Raw genomic sequence first — 11466 nt, forward strand, 5'->3', positions numbered from 1 at the left:
TCAATCAGGACCTAAGCTAACTTCAGATACAATCATGGAACGAACATTCAACTGTGAAATTTCCTGCAATCCTGAAGGTATCATCTATGTTTTTTGTTTTTGTTTTTCTTTTCCCCCAGACAAGTCGGCTCAGTCGTAGAGTCGGATTCAGAAGTGCTGAGTCAGGAGACAGAGGGGCACAGTTTGGCTCCTCCACGCCAGCAGAACTAAAGTAGGGGGCGCTAGAGTGTCACTTTGGAGGGAACTTCAGTAGTAAACTGCTTTACTGGGACGATTTGTTGTCATTTAACAGAACATAATTTGCAGCAGTTCTTTTGATGATGTCATAGTTCATGAGCTGGAACCAACTTCCCAGGTTCCAAACCAGTTCTTTTCCCATCACACACTAGCCGGCCCAAAATTGCGTTCCGGAACCGGAACCTGCAAAGAGCTGGTGCTGGAGCAGCAACACGAGTCGCCCTGTTTATGAGTGGAGATGTGGCCGAGTCCACACAAAAGCTGTTTAAAGCTCAATAAAATAAAAACATTAAAGCAATTGTGAAAATTTTGGAAAAAAAAGTTTATTACAATAATTTATGTCACATGATCTGGAGGTCCGTGGGGATGTGGCGCCCCCTGCTGTCAGACGACGTTCCCTGGAGTAATGATGTCTTTAAAACTTGTCATCGCACACCAACACCACAGGGGGCGCTGTAGCCGAGGTCACAGTTGGGCCGGTCACTTAGCACTGCAGATCGACCGTGACCCGGGTCACCTGCTGTCGGCCGCGAGTGCGGCCCGCTGCGTCGACGCCTCTCGGATGTGGCGGTCCAGCTCGGCGATGATCCGATCCTCCTGCGAGTAGACGCCCGTCCGCAGCAGCGTGTCGCGCTCCTCCAGCAGGCGGCTCAGACGGTTCTCCAGGCTCCGGTCCGGATCGCCAAGTGGTGCGGGGACTCCCTGACCGCTGAGGGGGGCTGAGCCAGACTTCTCCTTCTCCTGAAGCCTGGAACATGAAGACACAAGTCATCAACATTGGTTTCCGCACCTTCTGGTCCCGGGCCTCACCTCTCCAGCTGGTTCTTGATGTTGTCCAGCTCCTGGCGGTCCACCTGTACCAGGTTCTTCTCCTGCGCTGCCAGGAACTGGAGCCTCATGTTGTCCAGCTCCGCCTGCTGCCTCTTCAGACGAGTCACGGCGTTCTCCTGCTCACGCTGGGCCAAGAGTCGGACACACACAGATTCGGTGAGGGAAGTTCTCCGAGTCACATAGAACTTACAGGACAGACCTATCACACACACACACACAGAGTCCCTCTCTCTCTCCCTGCCACACAGGCGTGTTGACACAGGCACTGCTCTCTGAGGACCATTAGTGGGGAGCTGGGGGATTTCGGGGCCTAATGACTGAAACAACAAACAGACTGGAGGTTCCTCGATCGCCCACTGCCAAGCACAACCCGAGAGCCGGTCCTGGAACAATCGGAGGACGAGGTGATATGGAGGTCAAGGAAGGTCGACACGACCTCGACAGCGATGACATCATCGAGGTCTCGACTGACGAGTCACAGCGACTGACGATTCACTTCTGATTCAAACAATGGCTGCCATGTGACTCCCAACAAAGGCAGAGGTGACTCACTGTGGCAGGTCCAACTTCCACAGACTGGACAGAACCAACTTGTTTAAAACAGTCAGAGTGGGCCGTGCCAGAAACAGGAAGTGATGTCAGCTAGCATGTAGCTTGACGCTAGCAAGTGAGGGTTTCCACGTCATGTAAATAATCCTGACGCTTCAATGAGAGCCATGATGCTTTTTACTGACAAAGTCTCACAAAGAGACGAACTTGGTGAGGACTACGGGTTTCAGCTCTCACCTGTGGTCACCAGACTGACCCACAGAACCACAGCTTCGCTGGACTCTCTGAAGCTCAGGCACCCAGGAGAGAGCCGGAGCAGACGCTGGGCTCAGGTCAGGCTCTCCTGGCCTGTAACAACGTTGGTCCCGTGGGTGGTGGGCTCTTTCAACACGGCCGTTGGGTCCATCACCTCACAGACGGACCTGAGCGAGACCCAGCAGTGATTAATCACGGCGGCGCTGTCGACACCACTGGAATGTTCTGACGGAGCGTGAGACCCGGCGTCCAGCTGAGGTGCGGCCGGCGAGCGAGCCACGTCACCGCAGAGGTCAAGAGGGCGTGAAAACACTTCCTCCGAATTCCTGGCTCTCAGAGTGAGTTTTTCGACGGCACCTGGGGGAGTTGAGGGTCAGATTCTCCGGCGAGGTTTCCCAGAGTGGAACAATGAAGCGGGTCACCTGATGGTCACATGGCGCTCGGCTTCATCGCGGCTGAGGTTTTTTGGTAAATGGACTCATTAAAACTTCATTTCTCACTCCGCAGACACACGACTGTGGGAACCAGACGCTGGCGGCTGCTCCAGACGCTCACGCGCTCCTGCGGGAGTCTCAGCTGCAGAAGAGGGTCCTGACTCAGACTGGGGTTCAGATTCTGTACTGACCCAGATATTCAGTCTGACCCAGACTCATGTTCCAGTTCAGCCCAGACTCGGGTCTTGCCTCTAACACTTGGCTGTGACTTCAGGTCCGACAGGAGCAGCCATGTTTGTTGGTGGAACTCTCCGTCAGTCCACCATCGTCTTCCTCTACCAAGCCAGGAGGACGATCAGGCAGAAGACGGTGAGGGTGAAGAAGGAGGAGGTGACGATGAGGACAACACAAGAGGCTGCAGAGCTATGAACCCGTGGGGTCTCTGGAGCAGCTTCTGTGGTCCAGAACGTCCAGGATTCCAACAGTGGTTCTGTTTCGGGTCCAAGTGTTTTTCCTTGAGGCTCTATGATTTGTGAGCAGCTACTTGGATGGTCACCTCGGCCCCCCGCTCCGCAGTGTTCCAGGAATGAGTTGTGGGAACCGTCACGAGTCTCGACGGGACTCGCAGAAACCCCCCAGACGACGCTTCGGCAAGATTGACAGTTTTAAATCAGTGTTCTGTTTTCAGAGTCTATTTTTAGACCTGAAGTCTATGAAAGGCACCCGCGACTCGTCTGGACTCTCAAGTCAGAGAGAGAAAGACAAAAACAACACAAGGCCTCGTCTGAAGTGAGTCAAAGCCACCGACAGGGATAACGATAGAATGAGGCCACATGGGTCCAGGCCAGGACTGAAACTGACTGTGTGAGAGCCAGACCTCAGACCTCGTGCCAGAACGTGACCAAGACCGGCACAGGTCCAGTGCTGTTTCTGGCTCCTGTCCTTAATCTGAGGCCCCAGAGGTCGTCCTCTCACCAGAGGCTCCACCAGGGGCTCCTGTTGTGGAGGGGCCACGGCTCTTCTCTGAGTCTCTCCAAGACGACTTTGTCCTGGTCTCAGACTCAGGTGAGCACGGACATAACAGAAGCCAAAACTGGTTTTGCTTTTCTGTGTCGTAGCTTCAGCTAAGCTAGTAAGAGCTGGACGCCACTGGGCAGCGTCGTTGTTGCCATGGCGACATCTAACAATCTGGAGTTTGGATGATAAAAGCTAAAACACTAGACAAAGAATCACAGACATCAGTTTGTCTTTGGTGGAACAGTACTTCAAACTGGGCTGCTCCCACCCACCTGACTCTCCCGTTGTGACTCTCTCACCCTCCTGACTCGCCCATCCTCCAGACTCCCCTACTGTCTTGACTCCCCCACCCTACTGATTCCCCTACCCTCCAGACTCCCCCATCCTCCTGACTCCCTCATCCTCCTGGCTCGCCCATCCTCCTGACTTGCCCACCCTCTTGACTCGCCCATCCTCCTGACTCCCCAACCGTCCTGACCCCTGTGCCCTCCTGACTCCCCAACCGTCCTGACCCCTGTGCCCTCCTGACTCCCCCACCCTCCTGACTTGCCCACCCTCCTGACTCCCCTACAGTCCTGACTCCCCTACAGTCCTGACTCCCCTACCCTCCAGACTCCCCCATCCTCCTGACTCCCCCACCGTCCTGACCCCCCAACCGTCCTGAGTCACCCATCCTCCTGACTCCCCCACCGTCCTGACCCCCCAACCGTCCTGACCCCCCAACCGTCCTGAGTCACCCATCCTCCTGACTCCCCCACCGTCCTGACTCCCCAACCGTCCTGAGTCACCCATCCTCCTGACTCCCCCACCGTCCTGACCCCCCAACCGTCCTGACCCCCCAACCGTCCTGAGTCACCCATCCTCCTGACTCCCCCACCGTCCTGACTCCCCAACCGTCCTGAGTCACCCATCCTCCTGACTTCCCCATCCTCCTGATTCCCCCACTGTCCTGACTCCCCAACCGTCCTGACTCATGTACCCTCCAGACTCCCCCACTGACCTGACTCCCCCACCCTCCTTACTCTCCCACTGCCCTGACCCCCCCACCCTCCTGACTCCCCCTTTGATCATAGTGCTCTGCACCTCCACCCATGTCCGACTTGCCTCCACATGTCCAGCTCCTTGTCTCAATATTTAGGAGTCACAAACACCCTCAGGATCAAACACCAGGGCAGCGCCAGGCCCCAGGACCGCCTCCACCTCCTGGGTGGAAAAGCCCATCATTCCTTCGACAACAACTTTTACGACCCGACTGGTGCTGGACTCGGTGTCAGGCGAGCGCTGAGAGCAGAGAATAAATCCGACTGGAACTCAAACAAGAGCCGGCTTCAGAAAACACCCCAGCGCTCGTGTAAACACCGCTGTGATGTTTCCACAGAAAAAGGTCCGGAGTGTGACATTTGAACAGCTAACGCCTGACTACATCACCGCAGCGTACAATCGCGGAGGTGATATATAGCGGGGTGGGAGAGGGGACACCCTCGGAGTGGCATAAATCACGACCTGTTTTCTTTACAGTGATGTGGCACTTAGCAGGGGAAGCTCTTGGAGCAGGCTGGTGGAGAACAAGAGAGTTTGAGAAAACAGCAGATAAGAGCAGGGCCGCCCACCAGGGCCCAAACACTGTGCAGTTCTGAGGGACCGAGCCAGCGGCTGAGAGTCTGGAGGTGTCGGCTCCAACACTCTTCCATGATGTCACAGTGTAGACCAGTGGCCCGGGGGCCACATGTGGTCTCAAGATATCTGAAGAGTCTGCTGAGGTCTGAGGAACATTTGCTCTGATTTGTTTGATCGTAAACACAAACTTGCGTTTTTTCACATTGAAGTCTTTCAATGTGAAGACAAGCCGTGAGATTGAAGGATGAGTAAAGAGAGAAAAGGCGAGCTGCAGGGGCTCCTACCTGTTTGAAGCGAGCAAGCTCCTTCAGAGCGCGGCCCCACTGCTGCTTGTAGTGCAGCTTGGACTTGGTGGTGGACTCCAGCTTCCTCTCCAGCTCCACCTGAACCAAGCAGCAGAGGTGTGAGATCACTAGGGATGAATGCAGGCGAGACAGGACAGGTGGAGGTGAGACATGTCAAATGAAGGAGAGACAGCACAGACGGAGGTGAGGCAGGACATAGACCAGACAAATCAGTTGGAAGGAAGAGCAGAAGTGAGACAGGAGAATGGAGACAGAGAAAGTCAACAGTCTCTTTCATTCCTCATGACCTCGCCAGGAAAGTCGTGCTAAGAAGCTACAGAGGACATGTCACCAACATGGGCGCCACACTACGACCCCAGTGAAGGTCACCTTCTCCAGCGTGAGCAGGTTGATGTCGCACTGCAGGCGGACCTCAGGACGCACATTCTGCTGCTCCTTGTAGGCCTGGAAGTCTTTCTCCAGCTGCTTGTACCGAGCCTCCCAGTTGGCTGCCTTCGGACCGGAGAGGACCAGGGTGAGACCACAACTCACACTAGTCAGAGACGACTCACCTTTTCCCTCTCCAGCGCCACCCGGTGGTCAGAGTCCAGCTGCAGCCTCTTGCTGCTCTCCTGCAGCTGCTGCTGGAGCCGTTGAGCCTGGAAACAGAGATGCCGTCAGGGCGGGAGCCAGTCCAAGGTTGCACGTGTGCACGCGGCCGTGACGGGTCTGACCTGAGACTCGGACTCTGCCAGCTGCTTCTCTTTCCTCTCCAGCTGTCTCTCTCTCTTCTCCAGGTCAGCCAGAGTTTTCTCCAGCCGCTCCACCATGTGGTCGTACTCAGACTCCTGCAGGGTGAGAAGGGCGGACTGGTGAGTGCAGGTACGAGGCTACACCACAGAACTGAGCAGGATTCACAGTGAGCAGGTTGATTCTCAGCCTGTGACCTTGTGACCCCTACTGTGTGAGTGAAAGAGAAAGAAATGTCAAGGTGAGTGAGACAGTAGGAGTGTGTGAGTGCACCTTCTTCTTGATGACCGCCTCTCTCTCTCTGTCTCGCCTTCTCCACTCCTCGGCCTGAGCCTGCAGTGAGCTCAGCTTCTTCTTCTTCATCTGAAATGAAGAAGTTTTAATCAACACACGTGTCAGGTGTCATCGTCCCGTCAACACCAGGAGGCAGGTGCGATCAGACTCTCCTCACGTCCTTGAGCATCATGAGGTGACCGACAGCAAAGTCGCCGCCTCACCTCATCTTCGAACAGAAGCTTCTGCTCCTCCTTCCACAGCTCCAGCTCCATGGCTGCTCGGTATTCGGGGGTGTCTCTGGGTGCCACCACGGGGGCGGGGGGTGGCGGGGCAGGTCTGTGTGGAGCAGCAGCAGCCAGCTCATTCTGGCAGAGGAGAGAAGTTCTCTGAACACACAGCTTGAAGTGTGATGCCGAATGATCTGAACAATGGACCGTTCTGTGACAGGTGACTCATCAGAAGGTACCTCACCTGAGACGAGTCGTGCACCAGCACTTCTTTCACTTTTACCAAGCCCAGGTCATCCAGAGTGGCCTCGAAGCTCAGCTCCGCCACCTTCTCCCTGTGGAAGATGACATCATGAACCTGGAGTAGGGCCAACACCATGGGAGAGAGACGCCTGTCTTACTGATCTCTGAGCACCGGGACACACTCCTGCAGCCTCCGTCTCCAGCTCTGCTCACCGGACGCTGTGCTGTGTCGGGTCTTCTCTGCCCCCAGCAGGTGATGGAGCCTGATGGAAGCCTGACCCAAGACCTGGTCTTTGACGCTGGAGTCCCTCTCCCACAGCTCCACCATCAGAGGGAACCTTCCAAAAAGAGGACCCTCACTCATGAACAAGACCCCAAGATACTGACCCATCTCACTAAGAACTAGTAAAATTGCTGCAGAAAACCTTGTTACGCTGCAGCAAGGATTTTCCGTGAACATCGACAGGAGCTTAGTTCGAGTGTTGCTTTTTTCTCCCCCCTCCTTCCACTTATTCTCTGACCATCGACCGCTACTTCTGTCCTCTCTGTTAATCTTTGTATATTTACCGGACGTGTGTAACAAAATTTCGTTGTTACTACTTGTGGTACAATGACAAATCAAGGCGCATTCAATTCAAAACCGTGTCCCCATGTAAAGACAAAATTATGAAACAGAGCCACCTGCTGGCAACACTTCGTACTGGAACATTTTACGATGCCTTAAAGACGATGGTCACCACTGTTTAATAACGTGCGAATGTTAGTTTGTGTGTGTGTGAGTATGAATGTCCATGCGTGTTAACTAGCATATCTGTGTGCTTGAGTGCATACGTGTGTGTTTGTGTGTGTGAGTGAGTGCACTGTGTGTGTTCTCACCTGTTGAAGGTTTCTTCCAGCTGTTGTGGCAAGACAGCAAAGTTGAAGGCGCAGAACGACTGAGGCAGAAAAACCTCTGTGTTCCTGCGAAGCTCCACAGGAGGGTTGGTCATGACCGGAGCCGAGCTGCCGAAAAACTGGTAGAAGTATCTGAAAATCAAACAACGAAAGTCTGCTTCCAAAGATCCTTGAAAATGCTGTCTTTGATTGACAGGACTGCTGCGCAGCGATGGACTGACCTCAGTGTGGCAGCGACAGGGTGAGTCAAGCTGAAGCGGCTCAGACTCCGCAGGTCGAGGGAGAAGCAGTAGTGATGAGCTGATGAGGGGATGGACACCTTCGGAGCAGAGACGCTGACAGAAGAGGCTCCTGTTACTGCTGCAGGAGCGTCTGTATCTGACCAGCACCAACCAACACGGTCCAGCGTGAGATGAGAAACAGTAGCACATCAGTTACAGTAGCATGAAGACGTTAACACCCCTGTTTCCTCAGTTAGCCTACGCCGCCCTCTGCTGACGATCTGACACAACTACTCTTTAAAGAACATCAATACTCGAGGCGCCAGTCCAGAGGGACTCCTCTCACCCGCAGGACCTTGAGGATTACGATGCTCCTCTAACAAACTCTCCACTTCACTCTCAGTGTGGATGGACGGAGGAGACACTGGAGGAACCGGCGCCACGTCGGGGGGTTTGGCCACCGGAGAAGAAGTGCGATGCGCCACTTCGACAGGACGGAGGGTGACGGAGGTCCGCACAGGTGAGGTGGGCGCGGCTTCACCAACGGCTTTAGCTGCTGGGTTCTAAACCAGACATCCAAGTGTCAATGGAGATGCAAAGATCCATCAAACATGGCAAGGCAAGGAGGTCACATGCTCAGCCACGTTCAACTGGAAAAACAGGCACCTGTGATGACACGTCCTCCCTCCTGAGAGTCAGCTCCAGGCCTACAGTGGGCTGCAGGTCAGCGGGCAGCGCCAGCTTCTCTGTGAAGTCCGTTGGTCGAAGGGCAAATGTCTGGCTCATTGTCGCCGCCCTGTTGTCAAGCGGGAGGTCAGCCAGAGCTGAGAGGGCGACGTCAGCGCTGCCCAGCGAGTGATTCCCGCAGCACAGGTGGATCTGCAGACAGAGAGCGTTATCCCCGCACACACCAGGAGGGAGCGTGATGGCAGCACACCTGTAAAGACGGCTCATGGGCCAGGAAGAGCCTCACGATCTGCTCGCTGCTGCGGATCCGCACCGAGGCGCGCTCCGGCTGGAAGTCGGGGCTCAGCAGGTTGTGGAAGGGCTCAGTCGTGACGTCGTTGCCAAGTAATGAGTAGTAGAAGTAGAACTCGGGGCCCTCGGCCGACAGCTTGACCTTGCTGGAGATCAGCTAGGAGGATTCAGAGAGACAAGTGTCAATGATGTGGACAATGATGTGGACAGAGACAGACTTTCACAGGTTTAACTGGTCCAACTGTGGCGAGGAAACAACGCACACTTTATTATTTTACAGTTCCACATCTAGGATCTTATTCAGATCAGAAACCGGTGGACCCAGATCTTTCACGACTCAGAGCGATGACACCATCGTGTTTCATAGAGTCCCAGCCAACGAGGACATGGTGCGGTCACACCTCAATAAACTGAAATATGGCATTCATATTCCAGTCTTCTCAATGGGTCAAATTTATCTGGGTCAAATGGTCACGATCTAGTCCCAGGAAACTTTTTTTTTTATATTAACATTGATAAATATCAGTTAACAGCTGTAACAGAGATATTCATATAGACTATCGTTATCAGCCTGAATTCTTGCATCATGAATTCAATGCATTCTATCTCTTGTGTGAGTGAGTCTGTGTGCATGATGAACTCATATTTAGCATGGCAGACCAGGAAGAAATTGTGAGTCACATGACACAAGGCAGGCAAAAGGTTTCCAACAGCAATCATGGACCAAATCCAGGTTCACTTACTCATATTATTACCATTGTACCACTGTAAACTGTACCTCAGGCAAGTCTCTGGCGTGGGATTCAAATAAAGCCAATGACTTGTGTTTTCTTTGCTCCGCCCCTTATTTGTCTATCTGCTCAAGTGCAGTGAGACAGCGGGTAAATAGTTTTGCATTGTCCTGTTTTAACTGAGACAAACCACGGACCACAACAAACTCGAACAGCTACTAAAGATCCAGCTCCTGTAAACCTGTCATGACAGCCACCTTTACAATCACGCCACTCTTGACTTTCAGCCTGGTGTGTCTGAAGTCAGACTTTCTTACCTGCTCCAACTTGTTCATGCAGATGACGGTCACAGAGAGGACGAACATGTCCCTGCAGTGATCGGCAGGTCCGACTTGGTGGTAGCCCTGGTCAGGAACCAGCACCGCCTCCAACCTCTCTGGCAGCAGACCAGCGACCGTTGCAGCCCCTGTCGACAACAGTCAGTTGAATCACCGCCATAAAAGTCCACTAGCTCTGGGGATACATGACCGGAGCTGACCTTGCCGAGCTGGAGCCTTCTTGGCCTTGAACCCGGTGGGAGAAGGCTTGGCCGGTTTGTTGGTGCCGCTCTCCAACATCAGGCTGACAAGCAGGGCCGGCTTCTGTCTTTGGTACTTACAGTTCAGCAGGGGGAGCCAGCGAGCGTCCTGCCACACAAGCGCAACATGTCACAACAGACGCGCATGATTGAGAGGTCACGGCAGGTCGATTTACCCGTTGGACCTCAGGAGCGGATCGGAGGTCGAGGACGATGTAGCCGACCATCTCTCTGCTCTTGTTCACAGAGTTGACAGCGAAGCACTGGAGCTTGATAGGCGTTCTCTGTAGCCTGGAGACAGAGCTCTTCAATGAGCACAGGAGTCAAACACCAACAATCTTGACGTCTCTCAGTCGGGCAGGGCTCGCTACTGAAGTTCCATGTCATTTATGGCTTGATCATGAAAAGTCAACATTTGTTTTTGAAAACAGAAAGGCTATATTATTATTTTTTCACTGTTCGGTGAAGCCAGTTGATAACTCATGGTGTTTTTTTGTTGTTTTTATCTCAATACAAGTCGAAATGTTTAAATAACAATATGTGGAAACTATTTAACAATAGTAAATGTCTAAATCAGTGAATAATCGTTCTGAATTGTGACAATAATGTTTCCAATCCATCGTACAGTTTGACAGTTCTTTTTCTTGGACTGCTTATCAAATGTTAACGGGACAGGAAATGTCAAAACTCAACTTCGCGACAGTCTCGGAACTATAACTGAAAACCAACCTGTGTTGTTGCAGGTTCCTGCGGTCGATTTCCCAGGCCAGGTCCTGGTTGATCTGCGGTTGTTCTTCGTGCTCTACGGGATCAGTGGACAGCTGACCGACGCCGAAGGTCGCCTGGACCACCAGGCTCAGACTGTTGTTTTTGGGAAAGTTCCGACCTAGTAGGGCGTACCGTGTTTTCAACCCAAATTAGAAGGTTTACAATTTTAATAAAGGAAAGTGGTGAAGCGAGAGTTTCCTTATGGGCGCAAAGGCAGGACGCTCTAGCTGTCATGATGTTTTAACAATAATTGAGACTCAACAAACACGGAAGCTAACTTGAAGTTTCTTACCTTCAACGATCGACACAACGATCAGAAGTTGGTCCGTCTTTGATGCCATGGTGCTTGTTGATGTTGTAGCTCAAACCTCAGCGATATTAAAAGTCATACTGCTCAAAATACTTCTAAAAAACGGACTTGCTGTCCGGAGAGACAGGAAAAAGCCGCTTTGTTGTCAAACTTTGGCGCCACCCATTTCGTCTACTTTGCGGAAGTGACGACAGATACACGAACGAACAATGTGCACTGCCCTCTGCCGGCAGGAGTTCGAAATGCAGCCAAATACATGCAACGTTA

At 53.0% G+C, this 11466-nt stretch overlaps 1 protein-coding gene across 2 annotated transcripts; it reads right to left on the reverse strand.

Annotated features, from left to right (window-relative positions):
* Nucleotides 1–585: 585 nt before the first annotated feature.
* Nucleotides 586–11351, reverse strand: LOC128762414 (centrosomal protein of 120 kDa). Of its 2 annotated transcripts, none has more exons than XM_053870663.1 (20): nt 11182–11351; nt 10851–11007; nt 10298–10412; nt 10083–10230; nt 9862–10010; nt 8773–8970; nt 8502–8714; nt 8182–8398; nt 7836–7986; nt 7597–7746; nt 6879–7058; nt 6722–6812; nt 6472–6615; nt 6248–6337; nt 5959–6072; nt 5797–5883; nt 5615–5737; nt 5225–5323; nt 1048–1193; nt 586–985 (listed from the first exon to the last, which is right to left on the reverse strand). In XM_053870663.1, the coding sequence occupies exons 1-20, from the start codon at nt 11228–11230 to the stop codon at nt 751–753; spliced, it is 2856 nt and encodes a 951-aa protein (XP_053726638.1). In that variant the 5' UTR covers nt 11231–11351; the 3' UTR covers nt 586–750. The 2 variants fall into 2 exon arrangements, with proteins under 2 accessions (XP_053726638.1, XP_053726637.1); XM_053870662.1 differs by having other exon boundaries at nt 7836–7992.
* Nucleotides 11352–11466: the final 115 nt, after the last annotated feature.

Source organism: Synchiropus splendidus, chromosome 7, assembly GCF_027744825.2.
Source record: "Synchiropus splendidus isolate RoL2022-P1 chromosome 7, RoL_Sspl_1.0, whole genome shotgun sequence".
In the NCBI taxonomy this organism is placed as follows: domain Eukaryota; kingdom Metazoa; phylum Chordata; class Actinopteri; order Syngnathiformes; family Callionymidae; genus Synchiropus; species Synchiropus splendidus.